Source organism: Eleutherodactylus coqui, chromosome 12 (assembly GCF_035609145.1).
Source record: "Eleutherodactylus coqui strain aEleCoq1 chromosome 12, aEleCoq1.hap1, whole genome shotgun sequence".
Classification (NCBI taxonomy): Eukaryota; Metazoa; Chordata; class Amphibia; order Anura; family Eleutherodactylidae; genus Eleutherodactylus; species Eleutherodactylus coqui.
The window spans coordinates 74,936,536-74,956,948 of record NC_089848.1 but is presented as its reverse complement, the minus strand read 5'-3'; the positions used below and the strand labels follow the sequence as shown (position 1 = coordinate 74,956,948).

At 43.0% G+C, this 20,413-nt stretch overlaps 1 protein-coding gene across 2 annotated transcripts in view; it reads left to right on the top strand.

Annotated features, from left to right (window-relative positions):
- The window catches only part of PITRM1 (pitrilysin metallopeptidase 1), a 56,269-nt gene that overhangs the window by 17,562 nt on the left and 18,294 nt on the right, over positions 1–20,413 (top strand). For both annotated transcript variants that reach the window (XM_066585597.1, XM_066585598.1), the window contains 10 exons: positions 977–1,103; positions 2,406–2,494; positions 3,543–3,671; positions 6,412–6,525; positions 10,552–10,648; positions 11,595–11,729; positions 15,055–15,193; positions 16,459–16,575; positions 17,577–17,706; positions 19,945–20,065. In XM_066585597.1, the coding sequence (XP_066441694.1) occupies positions 977–1,103; positions 2,406–2,494; positions 3,543–3,671; positions 6,412–6,525; positions 10,552–10,648; positions 11,595–11,729; positions 15,055–15,193; positions 16,459–16,575; positions 17,577–17,706; positions 19,945–20,065 (1,198 nt within the window). The remainder of the gene's footprint in view (positions 1–976; positions 1,104–2,405; positions 2,495–3,542; positions 3,672–6,411; positions 6,526–10,551; positions 10,649–11,594; positions 11,730–15,054; positions 15,194–16,458; positions 16,576–17,576; positions 17,707–19,944; positions 20,066–20,413) is intronic.

The following is a 20,413-nucleotide window of genomic DNA, read 5'->3' as shown; positions in this document are numbered from 1 at the left end:
GCAATCTGTTTCCACTCGGTGCTCTGTGTGTTATGGTGCTGATGGCAAGCACCCAAACAGTTGATCTGTCAGGGGGGCGAGCAGCAGACCCTTGCCAACCAGCTATTGCTGACCTATCCTGAGAATAGGTTATTAGTAACTGCCTGGAAAATCCCATTAATCTTAAATTCACTTGGGGTAACATGTTCAGGATTAGGCCAATCTCACACATGCGGTTTTTCCAGCATTTAACCCTGCGTTTTCAGTGCAGCGCTAAACGCTACCATTGGTTTCATTAAGGTTTCTTAGACATGCGCTGAAACGCAGCGTTTTTCAAGCGCTGTCTGTTCTATTTTCATGCGTTTCAGGGTTTAAAATGCGATGCTTTGCCTATTGAAATTAATGGGGTGCGTTTTCAGCACGTTTTTGACAATGTTTTTTCAGTTCTGGCATTATCAACTTGCTTGGCTGCGTTTATAACTGTGCTTAAAACGCAGCTGAAAAGCAGTCCAATGCTGTGAAAAATGCATGTCAACACAGCTGAAGACGCAGTAAACGCAGCGTTTTTATAAGCGCATGTGTGAGAGTGGCCTTACATAGAGGTGCACGCTATTGTTACCTGTTTGCAGGCCCGGTGTTCAAATTTCTGCTTGCTATGAGCATGCATAGATTTGTGATATAATGTGAGTTTCTGGTGTAAATCTGTCCACAGGAGGCTACACTCCCCAAATAAATCCCACCTAGTATTTAAAAAGTAACTGAAAACGTCAGAACATATAAAAGCTGTAAATATGGCGTGTGACAAATTTTGCTACTTTTTTACTGCTTAAACATGGCACAAGTGATACATTTCTTTCCGCTATTGTGTTTCAGATTTGGTTGTAGACAGGATTTGCTTTTATAAAAGGGAAATGTAATGGATTAAATATCTTTACTAGCTGAGTATCGCTGCCATCTGGTAACATGGAAGTTGTTTGCATTTGCTTTTCTTCTGTAGGTTCTTCACCTATGGCAATCTTCCATTGGAGCAGCACTTAAAACAAATTCATGAAGATGCCTTGACCAAGTTTCAATCCATTGATCCGCACACTGAGGTTCCTGTACAGCAGAGATGGAGCAGTATGGTAGGCTCATTTTTTTTTCCTTTGTCGTCTTAGAAAATCCTTATTCTGTTTCAACTGTAAGGCAGTATACCTTCACAGCACTTGCATCATCTCAGGGTCTTACTGCATTGGGTGTACAGTATTATATATGACCACCTTATGCACTGATACCTTGACAGTACATGAGGTCCAGTGGAGAGCGAGCGCTGTGAAGGGGAGAAGCCGTCTGCAGCACCGAATGGCCCCTCCATACACAGTGTGCCACTGGGCTACAGATGAGCAGAGGCAGAAGAGAAATAGAAGAAAATATTATGTTTGTAAAACTGAACAAAATATATAAAACAGGCTTCAAGTTTTCTAATGAAAACAGCTGTCTGCAGCTGCACCAGAGAACAGTGCAGACACAGCTGGAGCGCCCTCTTCTGCTATGCTGTTAGGTGAATACACATTTTTCTTGCAACTTTCTAGCAATGTTTTCACCTAGTTGCATAGCAAAAGAGGGGGTTTTGAAGGAAAAATATACAGATTAGGTTAGTTAAGCATATATCGAAAAAATACTTAGAATCGCCTAATCTGTACACTCTTAAAAAAAATAAAATAAAATTGCAGTATCACTTTAAATGGTTGGGAATGCTGTAAAATGACAACTGAATAGATACGTACCTCTGCTTCCAGGTAAGGGTACAAGAAGAGCGTATTCGGTGAATCTCTGTCTGTCAGCGCTGGTCGGAAGTCAGATGATTGCTGCAGGTAATCAGAGCCCACAGTGTCCCCTCCCATTCTCATGGCATCACCACTCACATCCTGGGAACCCTAATACCAGGGCTTTGGGATAGAATGTTGCAGTTTCTCATTGGCTGCAGTGATCACCATCCAGCGTTGACAGTGGCCGAGTCACTGGAGCCAGTCCACTGCTTGCGGTGGGGAAGAAGAGAGATACGTATCTTTCTTATGATGTTCTTGGCATTCTTTTTGAGTTCTGACCTCTATATAATTCTGTTGTTCGAATAATTTCTTTTATGGGTAAGAGCAATCCAAAATTGGAGCCAGGAAACCAATGAGAACAATTTCAGTAAGAAAATGCCATCCCTTAAAGGGTATTCCACATACAAACATTTATCAACTACCCAGGAGATTGGCTGGGGGCAAAACTCTGAGACAACCATCAGTTGTTAAAATAGTGGACCTTTGCAAGGAGTGGTTTGAATACAGCGATGATCGAGCATGCTGCTGTATTCAGACTCAGAGTGCCGTAAACAGGCGAGCTGTATGGTCACCACTTTATTTTTTAAATGTATAAAATTAAAATGATGTAATTTGCAGAGAGAATATCACATCACTTGTGGAGTGGATACATTTGCCTCTGACCCAGCGAAACAGACCATGGTTAGCATGAGCTTCCTGTTATCAGAGTGAGTAGTGTTTTTCTGCACACTTTTCCTCTTATTTCAGAGTGATGAAAAGGAGACCACAGAGAGATTGACCGATTTTCTTGCCAGATTTCTGTTTTATATTTATTGTGTCTTTTAGATATACATACGGTGATTTTGTTCGTTTTAGTATTATATACATTGAGTAGCCATTTTATAAGAGTCCCTTATCTAGTAACGCGATTGAGCACCTTTAGCCTTCAGAACTGCAGTAGTTCATCTGTGGCGTCCATCCACAGTTATAGTAGTACCCAGGGTGCGCCAAAAATACATTCCCCATGCCATTACTCCACCTCCACCAGCCTGAAAGGAAGGGGGTCATTGATTCATGCTACTTGCCCCAAATTGTGACCTCCCATCAGCACGAGGCAACAGATACCTGGAATCATCTGACCAGGTGATGTTCCTCCACTGCTCAGTGATACAATCTTTGTGCTCTTTTTTGCCCACTGGAGTCTTGTCTTTCTGTTTCTCTTAGACACAATGGTGCTGTAGCTGACTGTCTGCTGCTGTTGCCCATCTGTGCTACAAAATAGCGAATTATGCGATCAGACCTACTGGTTAGAGCACCAGCATTGTATTCTGCTGCTCCTGACTGTTGGTCAGAATGATTTCTGACATCCTCCTCTGACCCCTTTCAGCAGTGAATAGCTTCCATCCACAGGAACCCCTTTCACTGCATGTTTATAATCAATCGCATCTTTCTGGTTATAGTCTGCACACTGTTACATGAGAAAACCCCCACAAGGTTGGTAGTGACATCCCGGCTAGTCTAGCACTGATGACCGGACCTCGTTGGAAGTCGCTCAGATCACTTGATTTTCCCATCTAATGTGGATTCACACTGAAACTAATCCACAGAAAACTTGTCACCTGATTTTAATGCTGCACTCTGGGGTCTAATTTCCACACAGGGAAACTCCAATCATGAGAGGGCTGAGGCATTAATAAAGGGGCCATTCAGTGTATGTGTTATCTCTGTGTAGCAAAGAAATTATATATCCTACTTATGATTTGTCCTGTTTACTAGTATTACAGATTCATTTGAGGCATTTACATTGAGCCTTTTGTCGTCTTTGTTGGTTGATGGACCAAATTCTCCTTTCTACAAAGCCTTACTAGAAGCCAACCTTGGGACAGATTTCTCTCCTGATACTGGGTAAGGTAGCTTTTTCACATTTGTGCTTTACTTTCCTACTTATTTAGTCAGATTGAATTTCAGTCCCTGACCAGAGCAGGTCTGTCATTAAAATCTGCTATCCTAGTCATCAGAGATGTTGTACCCTTTTTGTAATAGTTTACTAGAACTAATACAGTACATTAAACAGTAAATCATGCATCTCGCTGTCTTCACCTGTTTAATAATGACTAATTTTCCCTACTGTACAGGCTTAAGGCCCATTTACACGGAGCAATGATCGCTCAAAAATCGCTAAAAAGCGATCACTTGAGCCATCATTGTTGCGTCTAAACGCGTGGCCATCGTGCTTCGTGCTAGCAGATCGTTAAATTCAGACCAACCTAAAAATCGTCTTTCAGCCTCATCAGTAGTTCTCCACGGGGAGTGCTGATAGCATTGTTTCCTGTCAGAGAACAAAGGAACTTAAAGCTGATACGTGCCCTCTAGCTATTAACTGTATTCAGCTAAAGGCTTTATTTGCACACTTAATTGCTCTTAAGTAGCTGAGTAGCTACTTAATAGTTTATGCAAAATGATTGCTCACAGCTCTCACTCAAACTGTCATTTGAGCGATCTTTGATCAATCATCGCTCCGTGTAAATGGGCCTTTATGTGGATATCGAGACTCCATACCGCAGACTCCTAAAATGGAAATTGCTATACTGTGTTTTTGAGCCATTTGGTATAATAGCTTGGTGGCCCTGTACTTATAATATCCCGCCTTTTGCTAAGTCAGTTTACACTATCCTACCAAAAGTAATTGGACACCTGAGCAAGAATCGAAAGTAGTAGTTATTTACAAAGGTTAATACTTAGCTGGGCTGCTTGGTCCCTAATGACATCAGAAACTCTCTGTGGCATACTTTCTATTAGTGTCTGATACACTTCAGCTGGAATTGTCCTCTATTCATCCTGCAAATGTTTTTCAAGTTCTCTCACCGAAGACGGATGCAGTTCATATTTCCTGACCTGACGTTCCAATTTGTCCCAAAGCTGTTTAGTAGGGTTCAGGTCGGGATTCTGTGCAGACCAGTCCAATTGTGGAACATCCATAATTTCAAATAAACATAAAACCATGTTGGATTTGTGACAAGGTTCGTTGCCTTGTTGGAAGTATTGCTGACCGTTCCCAGAGTATTACCACATTATTGTCTAGAAGGACAACTCCGTGTTCATGGCTTTTGCCACTACAACAAACGGACCAAGACCATGGCCCGTAAAACATCCCCAGTCCATAACGGAACTTCCGCCGTACTTAACTGTTGGCACAACACACTCAGGCAGGTGACATTCTCCATCATCCTCCACACGCAGGTACGTCCATCTAACGTGAAGATGGAGTAGTGGGATCTGTCACTCCATAAAACATTCTTCACATTGCTCAACAGTCCAGTGATGACGCTCCTTGCACCATGGTAGACAAGCTAATGCATCGTCTTTGAAAGAACTCACCAGATGTTCGCAGGATGAATAGAGGGAAGTACCAGCTAAAGTGTATCAGACGTTAGTAGAAAGTATGCCACAGAGTATATGACCCAAAGTACTAGCGTGTGGAAATAAATACTTTAGATTTCTGTTCAGTTGTCCAATGACTTTTGGTAGGATAGTTTATCATTATAATGATTCACTAATGCAGTGTTAGATGCACTTAAGGGTGACTTCGCACCTAATGTTTACAGCCAGAACACTGCGTTGAGGCTTGTTTCTTGTAGTGTTGAGCTACTTGTTTTTTTGTGTAAAATGTTATAGCCATGTGTTAGCTGTAGAGCAATGCAGAGTTATGAAACGCACTAAAGTGTTTCGTATTCAAGACTAAGGCCAAATGCCCACGGCCATATTTGCACTGCGGGATCTGAGGAGAGCAAATACTCCCATAGGACATGCTATACAAAAGGCTTTTTCCTGCCCATGAGCGAAAATCAACTGCGATGTTTCCGCTCACGGGGAAAAAATCTCAGCATGTCCTATTCTGGTGCAGTCAATGGAAGCTGTCCGTCCCTCGGTGGATTGTTGTATTGTCTGTGTTTCTACCATGCTTGAAAGTGCTGCGGAATACATTGGCGCTATACAAAGAAAGATTATTTTTATTATTTGTAGCTGCAACCCCATTGACTTCAATGAGGGCCTTCCATTTTTTTTCCCCCCTATAATCGCCCCCATTTTTGCATATGGGCTCCTCTTCGATATGGCTCCTGGTGATGTGAATGTGTCAAGTGGGTGGTTCCTCCTGGTCACTGTCAATCATTTCTGATTTCACCCATTGAGGGTGAGTTGATTGGGACCGCCCGCTTGACATTCACAGTGCTGGGACCTGAATCTAAGAACAGCCCATACAGAGAAACAGTGGAGAAACAATCAGGAGGCTGGAATCGGCAATGGACCGCACAGAGCCCATGGTGCACCATGGGAAAGGACCCGCGGTGCATCGTCGGTGAAGATCCCGGCGGCCATCTTGGTGAAGGAAGAAGTAGGAAGAAGGAAGACGTCGCAGAGCGGGGATTCGGGTAAGTAATATGTTTTTTGTTTTTTTTTTAACACATCCATTGGGGTTGTCCTGCGCCGAACGGGGGGGCCTATGGAAAAAAAAAAAACCTGTTTCGGTGCAAGACAACCCCTTTAAGCTTTGCAGGCGACTCTGCTGACATGAGGACAATATAAATAAAATTTGTAAACTGTGTGAGTTAGACATCAATTTGTTTCTTTTTGCTGTTCATACTAGGTTTAACAATTACACCAAAGATACTTACTTCAGCGTTGGATTACAGGGAATAAGCAAAGATGATGTCCAGTCCGTGAAAGAAATTATAAGTAAAACGATTCACGAGGTCGTTGAGTAAGTATGAAACTACAATAGCATTGTTCTTTCTTTTTTTTTTTTGGCCCATAACTTGGACATGAGCTCAGTCTGTGATTGATTGATGTAGTTCCAGATACACCTGGAAACTTAAAGGGGGATTGACAATCAGATGACGTGGTCCCTAACTAGTGGTCTGGGAGCTAATATCCATCCATCCATCCATCCATCCATCCATGCTCAGCACAACTTGCAGCTTGCTGTTCTTCACTTTCGCTAGCTTTGTTTCCTTCTCTCTGCTTGCGCAGATCTGTGCCCTTTTTTGTTATAATATATTTGAGGACATACTGTGATTTCACAGAGCTTGAAACCAAAAGCATGACAAATTATCATACAACTGATAACATTTGACAAGGTAAATGCCTGAAGCGGAAATCCTTAACTAGAGGTAAATAGAAGGAATTTAGATGTAGTGTTAGTAGGCCTCAGATTCCAGCCCAGGAATGTGATTGTTGATGGTAATGACTCTGAAATCTTGAAATGGAGGATGAGCGTAATCGTGGAGAGCAGGACGTGAGTGGAGAATCACACCACAGATCCCACACAACGTATGCTACCGTGTTTACCCGAAGTTAAGACCTACCACGAAAGTAAGTGCCACTCCTGTTTTCAGGGAAGACTTGAAATATAAGCCCTCCCCCCAAAATAAGCCCTCGCTAAAATAAAAAAAAAAGCCAATCAATACCCACCTGGCCCACATGGCAGGCTGACGTGTCCTCTGCGCTTAGAAATCCTCTTCTTTCTGGTGAGGGGGCTTTGAATACCCCACCTCCAACAAAGCGAGCGCTGTGATTGGATCGAGCGCCAGCCAATCACCGCCGGCGCTCGATCATTCACAGCCATTCAATGAATGACATCACTGCTTGTGATTGGCTCATCGAGCACTGGCTGCAATTGGCTGGCACTTGTTCCAATCACAGCGCTCGCTTTGCTGGAGGCGGGGGAATTCAAAGCCCTGTCACCGGAAAGAAGGTACCTCAGAGCAGAGGACACAGCAGACTGCCTCATCTCCGCCAGAGACCAGCAGCACAAGGCACCGGGACGCTGCGGACCAGGTAAGTATAGACCCCCCCTGAAAATAAGACTCTGTGCCTCTTTTGGGGCAAAAGTAATATGACAGTGTCTTATTTTCAGGGTAACTCAGTATGTGTTTACAGACCTGCCAGAAAAACAAGCTTGTGTGTCTATTGGAGGAAACGGTGTGTAGTCTTCAGGAGAGAATAGCTACATTGAAACTCATTAAGGAAGATGAAGATTTCCTTAAGGGAGAGTCCTGAAGGAAAATAAATGTTCAGTGTATTTGCAAAAGCCGAGGAATGGAAGCATGTGAACCAAAGGAGCAGGGGGATCAGAAGTCAGTCAGCACCCATACTACTCAGGAACCCGGTTTCAGGTTCAAGCAGAAGAACATCAGAGGTACATCAAGAAATTACTTTGTCCATAAAGAACAGCCTAGTAAACACTCAGTCCTCTTGGATGGAGACAAAAGAAGTGTTGTGAAGAAAAGGAGTGGTTGTAGGGGATTCCCTATTGAGAGGAACAGAGGCTGCTGTCTGCAGACCTGACCCCTCACAAAAGGTTTGGGTAAGAATACAAGGAGATAACACGGGAGCCGTGGGTTGCGGGAGTGAGCAGGAGAAAGCGAGAGGGGCCCCCGCCAGCACCCGAACCTTTTCTGACGAGCAGGCAGGTACTCGAAAAGGACGATACTCGCTCGACTATTGTCCCTTAACGAGTATGCTCGCTCATCTCTAATAGTGATTATGGGAGATTTTAACTATCCAGACATTTGTTGGGAATCTCTCTCAGGTAAAAGTAATGGGTCCAACAAATTCTTATCCGCTCTTGCTGACAACTTTATCTTTTCAAAAGGTAGAAGAAAAAACAAGGGGATCTACTATCATGGATCTAATTCTTACCAACAGAGATGGAATGGTTGAGGAAGTAAGGGTGGCTGGGACCTTAGGAGGCAGTGATCATGCTGTCTTTGAATTTTGGATATAAAAGGGAGGAAGACATGCGAAAAATCAGACCTCAAGGTTGGATTCCAGAAAGGCAGATTTTAATGAATTCAGAAAGAGGATAGGAAGAATCCAATGGCTGGATGTTCTTAAGGACAGAAATGTCTAAGAAGGTTGGGAAAATCGTTAACAATGAAAGAAGAATGGGTCATATTTAAACACACCAGGATAAATAAACACAGAACTTTAACACATGCTAAAAATGAAGAAAAATGTGTTTATCAAATGAAAGAGGGGGCATATCTAAAGAATATAATAAGGGAAGCTCATCAAATCTGTCTGACACAAAGCTAGGAATAGCTAACACTAGAGAAGAGAGCATTCAGAAATCTCTAGACAAGTTTGAACAGCGGGCAGCAACTAACAGAATAGTATTTAACAGGAAGAAATACAAAAGTCCTACATCTGGGCAAAAAAATGAAAAAGTGCATAAAGAATGGAAGGAATTGCGCTAAGCAGCAGCAGATGTGAAAAAGATTTGGGTAGATCAGAGTGAGCATGAGTCAACAATGTGATGCAACAGCAAAAGAGACAAACACAATTCTGAGATGTATTAAGAGAAGCATAGAATCTAGATCACATGAGGTTATTTTCACAATCTATTCTTCCTTAGTCAGACCTCATCTGGAATACTGTGTCCAGTTCTGGGCACACTACTTTAAAAAAGACAAACTGGAGCAAGTTCATAGAAGCGTTACCAGATGGTGAGCGGTCTGCAAATCATGTCCTATGAGGAACGGTTAAAGGATCTGGGAATGTTTATCTTGCAAAAGAGAAGGCTGAGAGGAGACTTAATAGCTGTCTACAACTATCTGAAGGGCTGCTACAGTGCAGAGGGATCAGCCCTATTCTCATTTGTACAAGGAAAGACTAGAAGCAATGGGATGAAACTGAAAGGGGAGACACAAATTAGATATTAGACAGTGAGGGTGATGAATGAGTGGAACATGTTGCCACGGAAGGTGATGAGTTGTTCTTCAGTGGAAGTCTTCTAATAGATGCTGCACAGTCATCTGTCTGAGATGATTTAGTGATCCTCCATTGAGTTGGAAGGGACCTGGAGGTCCCTTTCAACTCTGATTCTAGATGAAGTGACAAATGAAGTGTGTTGTAGATGCTATGGTGCATATTCTATATTGTACAGCTGATTAAAGGGAATGTTTCATCAGAAAATGACCTGTTTGTGACGGTTTAGCATATATTAAATTTTTTTTTTAGTTCTTCATGTCACTATGCATTCCTTTAAAAAAAAGTTGTGCAGTTTTCACAATGACCGCTTAGGTTGCATTTACAGCTGCGTCGGAGGTTCTGTTTGTAGAACCTGTTGCTGACGTCTGTGAAAATCCCAGATGCAATAGCGCTCCTTACAACACCGAACGGAACCCATAGTCAGTAGGTTCCATTCAGCTCTGGAATGTGCTGGACCTTCCATATCCACTCTTGCAATTGTATGAAGTAGAACAGAGCTAAACAGTGCAGGTTGTTCACACAAGTGTGAACAAACCCTGAGCCTAATAATAGTCTGACATTTCCTGTTCTCTCTTATGGGTCATTCACGCAATAGACCCATTGACTTCTATGGGAGGGTTTTATGGACTGCTCTGTGCAGGGAGTTGAAGGAGTTGAGTTGTGACAACACCTATAATGAATGGTGGATCCTGTGTTATCTATAGATGGGTGTCACCTCTGTAATCCTATATGTGATGATAGTGACTGCTGAGAAGTTTTCTCTAAAGTGTCACAATATTATTAGGCTTAGTGGTCAGTGTAAAAATGGCAGGATTTGGAAATTTTAATATATATATATATATATATATATATATATATATATATATATATATATATATAATTTTTAGAGAGCCATGCTGCTCTGGTTGTTCTCACTAGGCTTACTGCTGACGGATCGTACTCTGATTATCTGGATTGAGTCGGTGGGTGCTGACTAATCAGACGCCCGGCATTATGTTTTATTCTTTATTTGCAGGAAGGGATTTGAGCCAGAAAGAATTGAAGCGCTTCTCCACAAGCTCGAGATCCAGATGAAGCATCAGTCTACAAGCTTTGGCCTCTCGTTAGCATCAGTATGTTTGACTATACTGTATTACTTTTTTCCTTAACAGTCCTATTCATGCTGGAGCTATATAGAGACTTTGTGGTATGACTTTGTAATTCTAACTATTGAGTGAAAGCTGCAGCTAACAGGAGAGCATTTGGTTACATGCAACACAGAGTCTTCCTGCTTGATAGTTAAAATTGGAAAGTCACACTACAGGAATTCTCTATTCACAGATGTAACAAAATTTAACTTGACTCTTGATGTGCTAACAAGAAGTTCTGTGCCATAGTTTGTTTATCCTTTCATTAGCTTTTCAATGGCTCAAAGGGGTTTACCAGGATCACAAGTTATCCCCTGCCAACTGGATAGGGAATAACTTTCTGATTGATAGAGGTCTCCTCCTCCATGGGGATTCCTTGTCGTCCTAGGTTTTTCACTGCAGGATCGTTTCAACCCCCACAGTGATGACAGAATGAAAGGAGCGTTGGCCAAGCATGTGCGGCCCCTACTTCATTCATTTCAATGGGGCTGATGGAAATAGCCAAGCAGCAAGTGCTCGGGTATGTCCAGCAGTTGCGTTGAAAGTGAATGGAGCGACCGTGCACTTGCATTACCTGCGCTCCATTCAGTTTCCTCTTCATTGTGGGTATACGGTAAGCCTGCTGCAGTGAGGAGGATGGGGAAACGGAACCTTTGTTCTTGGAATCACTGGGGGTCTAAGTGCTGAAACCCAACTAATCAGCAAATTATCCCCTATCCACAGGATAGGGGATAACTTGTGATCCTGGTACAACTCCTTTAAGATAATTTGTCTCAGAAATGTCAGCTAAGTTAAACATTGCTACAAAAGTAGCCTCAGTCTAATGTACATCAGAAAGGATGTTGTATGTAAATTGCTATACCACAATTCTCATTGCCCATTAGTGATAACACAGAACAAAGTCTTATATGTTGTTTTTCCCTTCTACAAGTACATTGCAACCTGCTGGAATCACGACGGAGATCCTGTAGATTTGCTAAAAATTGGAGAGAAGATAAATAAATTCAGAAAGTGCCTTAAAGAAAACCCCACCTTCTTACAAGAAAAGGTCAAGCAGTATTTCCAGGTATTTATGGACATGCTCAATAGGGTGAAATTAAAAGGTTTTCCCAGGACTAGGGTATTGATAACCTATCTTCAAGATAGGTCAGTATGATTGGATTTATTTAAAGAGGCCCATGGTGCTCAGGCCCATGGGGTCTACCACTCGCGACCCCTGCTGATCATTTATTTGAAGAGGCCCATGGTGCTCAGTTGGCCCATGGTGCTCAGGCCCATGGGGTCTACCACTCGGAACCCCTGCTGATCATTTATTTAAATAGACCCATGGTGCTCAGTTGAGCGCTGTGGCCTCTTTACTAGGCATAGTGCTGTACATTTCATACCGACTGTGTCTGGTATAGAAGCTCAGTCCAATTCGGTTGAATGAGACTGAGCTGCTGAAAGGCCATTTAACAGATAAACGTAATGTTCCTGGCCCAAGAAACAAATCGTCACGGGTTCTGGGCAGTGGACCCCTACTGATCGGATATGGATGACCTGTTCTGAGAGAGAACTTAAAGGGGTTGTCTCGCGAAAGCAAGTGGGGTTAAGCACTTCTATATGGCCATATTAATGCACTTTGTAATATACATCGTGCATTAAATATGAGCCATACAGAAGTTATTCACTTACCTTCCCTGCGCTGGCGTCTCCGTCTCCATGGCTCCGTCTAATTTCAGCGTCTAATCGCCCGATTAGACGCGCTTGCGCAGATGGGTCTTTTCCCTTCGGCTCGGTCCGGCAGCAGCGACGTTCTGGCTCCGCCCCTTCTACGCGTCATTGCGTAGCTCCACCCCGTCACATGTACCGATTCCAGCCAATCAGGAGGCTGGAATCGGCACACGCGAGGGAGCGGAGCTACGCGTAGAAGGGGGCGGAGCCGAAAGCAGAAGACCCTTCTGCGCAAGCGCATCTAATCGGGTGATTAGCCGCTGAAGTTAGACGGAGCCATGGAGACGGGGACGCCAGCGCAGGGAAGGTAAGTGAATAACTTCTGTATGGCTCATATTTAATGCACGATGTATATTACAAAGTGCATTAATATGGCCATACAGAAGTGTATAACCCCACTTGCTTTCGCGAGACAACCCCTTTAAGGAAAACCTCCTAAAACTTTTAGCAAATGTATTTTTTTTCTATGTGTGATTATGTCATATGTTCTGTTCACATCTATGTCAGAGGTTCCATTGATGTCCTGCGGCGCAGATCTGTCTTGTAAACCTGGATGAATTAGAGGTATATTGGAAACCAGGCTGACCATCTTATAGTCCATCCAGCACCGTTCGGTCCTGTGATAGTTTGGATTTATTTAAGCAGAGATTCCCTCTTCATGCTCCCATAACATAGCAGGAGAACAGAAACCTAAACTGAGCTTGAAGGTCTGCTGCTAATTCATGTAAACCCCGAATGCATCTATTGTATTCATTATTATTATTATGAATTTAGTATCAAGACAGAGCTCTAGCAAATAAAGATAAGACACTTTCTTGACTTGGCATCATTTCTTGGCAGGAATCCACTGGAATAACGTCCATAATCCAAACACGTGACAGCATGAATAGAGCGACTATTATACTGTATATCTGTTTGTTTCCATTTTTTAAAAATTGCAACATTTCTTGTTTTTACAGATCTTTGTCAAACATTCTGATTTTTGTAATGGAGGAATGAACGTGTATATACTTAAACAATCAATGCATTAGGAATGGCTGGCATATGGCAATATGTGATCAGTAACCTGGTACCACATGATGCCCGTGTACGTGGTGTTGTAGTAATAATAATATAAATGTGTTTCTTAAATCAGTCTATGTAAACATATATCCACCTTCATAGAAAATAGCTAGCAGTGAAATGGTTAACTGGTTCAATACTGTACACAGTATGTGTGTTGCATTCTTGTGCTGGTATCTGCAATACACTCCTACACACCATTCCCAGGACTTAACAAGGTCCTGAGATGTGTTTCTTATGAGAAAGACCTACAATGCCCACTGCTCATAAAAAGGGGGCTGCTCCTTATCTCCTCCCTTGGATTCCTTGGCCCAGATTGGAATATTAATAAAGCCGTTGCTACTTGGGTATATAGGAATTACGTATTTACATAGCAACATAGACCTGGGGCGTAAACATATGTTAATCATCAGCGTCATTACATACTAGGCCAATCATGAATTGTTATGATTTTGGGAGGGGTATGCATATAATTGGTGCGTCATATTCAGTATAACTGTATTGTACTTCCCATCAATAAAGTAGAAGGGTATGGGGGCTCATGGGGAGTATCCGTGAGTTCAGAAACACATATTCATGCATGAAGCGTCTCATTATAACCAATCTGAAGCAAACCAGTGAAATCTTCTGTAATATTATTCATTCCCATAACAGTTTTGACTGTAGGCAGGTTGTTGGTGCCCAGAGGGGTGTGTGGTGCCAGTATTTCTGAAACAGTTGCACTTGTTGGCGGTTCCTGAACCACAGTATCAAAAGTGTACCAAGGCTTGTTGAACTATGAGCAGAAGTTCAGAGCAACAGACCTTGTGTGTTAGATCCTAGAGGCAAGCGTCGGGTGGCACATCTGGTATCTCAGCAGCAATGTGTCACAGTGAACCAACTGACCCAGCAGTACAACAGTAGGGGAGTTAGACTAACTTCCACAATGACCATTCAGCGTTACTTCGTCAACTGGGGTTCAGTAGCTGAAGATCGACAAGGGTACAACTGATGACTCGTGTCATCACCAAGAACGCCTTGCATGGGCCCAGGAACCTTGGATTCATGGCAGAAGGTCGTCTGGTGTGACTAGTCCTATTTCCTAAACCACATGGATGACCGGTCCAAAGATGGCAAAAGCAGCATGAAGCCGTATGCAATAGTTGAATCGTTGGGGTTCAACAGCCCGGTGGTGGTGGTGGTGGTGGTGGTGGCATGGTCTGGGGAGTGTTTTCCTGGCATGGCCTAGGTAGGACTGTCGGTCATAATACCACAATCCTAGAATGGTGAACTCTACAGGGACCTGTCAGCAGGCGATTTATAGCCTACAGTATCTTAAGGAATTCTTCCCCGACCCCAGTGCTCACCCAAAAAGGTGGGCCAACCCGTTATTGAGTAGCTGTTCTTAATACTGCGATTGCTCAGTGTGTATTTGGTCCTCTATTTATGTTATCGTGTGTTTGGATTATGAACATTATTCCAGTGGATTCCTGCCAAGAAAGTGTGTTCTCTTTAATCCCTAGGTCTCTATCCTGATATCATTACATGCTTCTGTTGCTTTATGACTGAACAGATAATGTACATGGTTGTGGACGGCAGGTAGACTGCTTTCATCTCGTTCTTATACTGTATTACAGGATAATCTGCACACCATGACTTTATCTATGAGTCCTGATGAAAGTTACTATGAGAAGAAAGCTCAACTGGAAAACGAAAAACTGAACCAGAAGGTTAAAGCCTTGGCTGAAGAGGAGCGAAAACAAGTATATGAAAAAGGTAAAATGTAATATATATTGTGGCCTCTTGTCCATCTCATTGAGGGACACACACCTTGGGTATAGTTGCTGTCATAAGAGGCAGATACGAAGTCCAAAAAGTGTTTGCTCCTCCTTCAGGCTATATATATCGCTCCTACAGACACCATACAAAACCAATTTTAGCTTAATGTCCATAGGAGACAGATTTGAATACCACTCAAAGAACAGGGAGCCCCCATTCTGGGTGATGACCCACTCTATGCAGATGGTAGCAGCCTTATGGGCAGTTCATAACAAAGCAGAAATTCTGTTTGATTGCTTTCCATTACTTTTTTTTTTTTTTTGGAGACTGGTTGAGCAAAAAAAGCTATTCTGACGTGTTCTTTTCTTTATTTTTCTGACACCATTCACCATGCGAGGTAAATAATGCGTTACTCTGATACATCAGACTTTTATGGACGCATCTATACCAAATATGTTGTGGAGTCTTCTTTTTTTTTTTTTTTTTTTTTTTAGATCTTTGTAATTATAAATATGGGAAGAAAAGATGTTTGTGTTTTTTTTTTTATATATATATAAAAATAATATAATTTTTTAAAACGGATTTTTTTTTTTTACATTTTTAGGGATCATGGCCATGCGATGGTTTGATTGCTCCTGCAGTATGATACAATACCATAGTATTACATTATACTGCAATGTGACAGGCAATCTATCAAGCCACGCTACAGACACGGCTTGATAGGCGATCTGCAATGGCAACCCTGGGGTCTCTCAGAACGTACCCGGCTACTGTGGTAACCGAACGGCAGCCCATGATCAGAATTGACAGCGACATTTAATAAGACTTAACAGCTGCGATCAGCGGTAGTGCTGATCGCAACTGTTGCAGGCGGGTGTTAGCTGTAAGAACAATTGGCACCCGCATTGCATAGAGCAGGATTGAACCCAGATTGCCCTCCATACGTCATGGATATTCAGGCTTTGTTACTGTATGTTATGGAGCATTAAACAATTAAAGGGAACCTGTCACATCCCCACAGCACCAGAAACTAAGTTATGGTGCGGTGGGAAATGGGACAGGTTCCCCTAAAAGGGCTTGTTTGGGTTCGCGATCCCTGTCAATGGGCTGATATTGGGCCAGCTGTCATTACAGATGTAGTCCAAAGCAGATGGCTCTGTCTGTAGTGCAGCGGCCCAGTTTAATATTGAATCCAGGCTGTTGTACTACTATATTTGCATAGTTAAGCTTAACTGTTCTTGTATATCTTTGTTCATCCACAGGCTTAGAGCTATTAGAGTTACAAAGTAAACCCCAGGATGCTTCTTGTCTCCCAGCACTCAAAGTATCTGATATTGAGCCAACAATCCCACATACAGACCTGGAATTGGCTTATGCAGGTGATATGTATATTCTATGTGACCTGGTGCAATGCAGGTTTAAAGGATTGCTAAATGGACTGTATGCACATACAATAAATGGCCCCTTTATTAGAGGTACCCGACCTTTTCACAATTGTGCTTCCTTGTATGAAAATTATTCCCGTGACCCCGGAATGCAGCATAAAATCACGTAACCAGTTTTCCGTGGATCAGTTTCAGTGTGAATCCATGTTAGATGAGAAAATCCAGCGATCTGAGTGACTTCCAATGAGACCGGGTCATCGGTGCTAGACTAGCCGGGGCCAGGATGCCACTGCCAACCGCGTGGGGTTTTCTTGTGTAACGCTGTGTAGCAGGTATACTGAGAATGACGTGCCTTAGGTAAACGTCAAGTAAAATGGGGACCCTGTGGATGGAAACAATTCATCGCTGAAAGGGGTCAGAGGATGAAGTGATTAACAGGAGCTGCATAGTCTGGAACAGCTGAGTACGACACCGATCCGCCGACCGACTTATCCCAATGTACAGCTCACCATTCCTTAGCACAGATGGGCTATAACAGAAGACGACCAGTTCCAGCGCCATTATGTCTAAGAAGCAGAGAGGTGAGACTCCAGCAAACAAAAGAGCACAAAAATTGTATCACTGAGTAGTGGGAGGAATATCGCCTGGTCAGATGACTCCAGATTTCTGTTGCCCCATGCTGATGGGAGGTCAGAATTTGTTGCATGAATCGATGACCTCTTCCTGTCAGCTGGTCAGAACATGTCAGCGCCTCCATCTAGTCTACAACAACTACAAGATGCTTTCTGTCCGCAGGGGCCGATTAATCCAGCAGAACAATTTCCTCACCTTGTAGAATCTACACTACGACGAATTGCTGCAGATCAGAAGGCCAAAGAAGATGCAATGTGCAACTATATGGGGGTCTCTAATAAAGTGGCCATTCAGTGTATGCTTGCTGTCGGTCTTTTCTCTATATGTTGTGTACTCACTAACACACACGTGTTGAATTACAGGGGAGGTTCCTGTCCAGTATTCTGCCCAGCCGACGAATGGTATGGTTTATTTCCGAGCGATCTCCAGCCTAAATAGCCTTCCTGAAGAGCTTAAGCCTTATGTGCCTCTGTTCTGCTCCGTTATATCAAAGTAAGTGGTGTGTTGTATACCGCCCTGATGGTTGTAATGTTGCTGTATTATATATACTATGGCGCCAAATCCTGCAACGACACCCAAACGTCACATAGATTTTTGCTTGTTCATTCTAAAACCATGGACGTTAAAGCGACCCTCTGGTTTTGGGACAAATTTCTGTTCCAAGACTACATGGGGCCCAGGGGTATGTTGTCTGCACTCGTTCTTCTCTGCCAGCTGTCCAATCTGCTGCTTACAGATCAGCTGTTCAAGATAACACGCAGATTACCTCTTTCCCACAGTGTATTGAAATGTTAGAAATCAGCTATAGTGCACTGGTAGCCTTACTGGCCACAGCTACTCACATGATCAGTGCTGGCCAATTAGAGAGCAGTATACAGTCTGTATTAGATAGTTAGAAAATTGCAGCAGCCATCTTGAACTGCCCAAAAAAGGGTCCCGAAGCCGGCAGATTGTAGGAACAACACAGAACTACTGCAGGTAATATACTTCTATATATAGATAGATAGATAGATAGTAACTATAATCACCTATTCAGTGGTGTTGCTCCTATTCCCACCAGTTCAGATGTCATGTACATTAATCACAAGACCGTTGCAGCTAATTACTGTTCTTGCAAACGTTACTACTGAGTCTAGTGATTGGCTGTCATTACTGCAGTATCGACAGATACAGGATCAGGGATACTGTTGACGAATATTGTTTATCTCTTCATTGTATAAAGTATCCTGCGAATGCCCAATTTTATTTAAAACCACAGACAACCTCTTTATTAAGAGATTGTCTAGCCTTATAATATCTTCACTGTATTGTGAAGCTTTCCAGTAGGTTTTGAAAATTGCTCCCATTCATTCACGAGACAATCAGTAGAGCTCCAGAACTAATATTGGGCTGTAAGGTCTGGAAAGGTGCGGATTCTCCTCAGTGGCTGGCTGAATTCTTGTCTCAATGTAACAAACGGGGTTGTATCAGGATAACAAGTTATCCCAGATTCACAGAATAGGGGATTACTTGCTGATCGGTGGAGGTCTCCCCACTGACACCTCAACTGATCCAGAAAACGGGGTCCGGTTTCCCCCATTGTCCTCAATATGTACTGCATCCCGCACAGTGAGGAGGAAATGGAATGGAGCGCCCGACTGCGCATACTCAGCCGACTCTCCATTCATTCTGACGTCACTGTGGGGGGAGAAGACCCAGACAGAGGGGATCCATGGGACCCTCTGTTGATATCGTGGGGGCCTCAGTTGTGAGATCTACTGATCAGCAAGTTATCCCTGTATTGTGTTCATACAGGGAGCTATACAGCCAATCAGTGAGCAGTTTTATTTTCCGTTAAAACTGGCATTTGCTCATTCATCAGCTGATTCCTTTTACACAGTCTGATTGTTGGGCAAGTAAATGGTCATAGTACCGTTTGTGCTTTACGATCAGCCCCTGCTAAACTGCTTTTGCACAGAAATTCCATTAATGTGAATGGATACTGTAATACATCAGCTCTCCTGTGGAGGCACTGCAGGGAAATGGAACCCTTACTGCCAGATTTCCCCACAAATCACAGCTGTTTGTTGAGGGTCCTAACAGGGAGGACACTGTCAAGGGACCATTCGTAAAAGTAGGGATTATCTAAAGTACAGAATCCCTTTAACTCTGAGCTCTTTTGAACCCGTTTAAAGGGTTGTGCCAGGATCACAAGTTATCCTCTACACAAGATAGGTGATAATTTGCTGATCAGTGGGTATCTCCCTGCTAAGATGCAGGGATGCTTCTCTCACCGGCAGTGACGTAACAATGAATGAAGCGCTGTCTGAGCATGCACAGTCTGCTCTCCATTCATTTTACTGAGGCTGACTGAAATACCTGAGTGCTTACAGCTCGGCTGTCTCTAGTCCCATTGCAAATGAAGACTGGCAGCGCGTTAGCGTGACACTGGGACAGTAAGCCTACAGTAATAAAGACTGAGACCACGGAATTCCTGTTCTTGGTATCGGTGGCAGTCTCAGCGGTGAGATCCCTACTGATCAGCAAGTTGTCTTCTATCCATAGGATAGGGAATAACTTGTGATCCTGGTACAACCACATTTGAATAACAAGATCAGCTCTGCTACATATGTTATACATAAATAATTTTTATTTTCTAGTGAAGACATACAGCTCTTAGTTATGACTTATTTTTTATAATGTTGGTATTGATATGTTTTATGTGATGATTGATATGGTTGTTCTCTGCAGAATGGGCTGCGGTGTATATAACTACCGAGAACAAGCACAGCAGATGGAGCTGACGACAGGAGGGATGGCCGTCTCTCCACACGTCGCATCAGATGATTCCAACATGGACACTTACGAACAGGTGAGTTGACTGCGCAGAGATACCAGCAACTTTACCCTACTCTCACTTTCTCAAAAAAAACGTTCTCTCATCCGTTGCTCTGTGACTATTTGTTCTGAACTCTTCAAGGCTAAAATAAATATTTCTTGACTGTGCCATTGGGGGACACAGCAAAGACCTTGGATATAGCTCCTAGGAGGCGGGCACTAAGTAAAGGAAAAGTTGACCACCTACTACACTACTGAAGAGGGATAACAGGGTTGCCCTACCTCCCCGAAGCCAAGGTTTAACAGAGAAGCCCTAACCTTTCTGTGACTCACCAGTGAAATATTCTTTCGCTTGAATTTCCTGGGCTCCCTCACCAAAAGC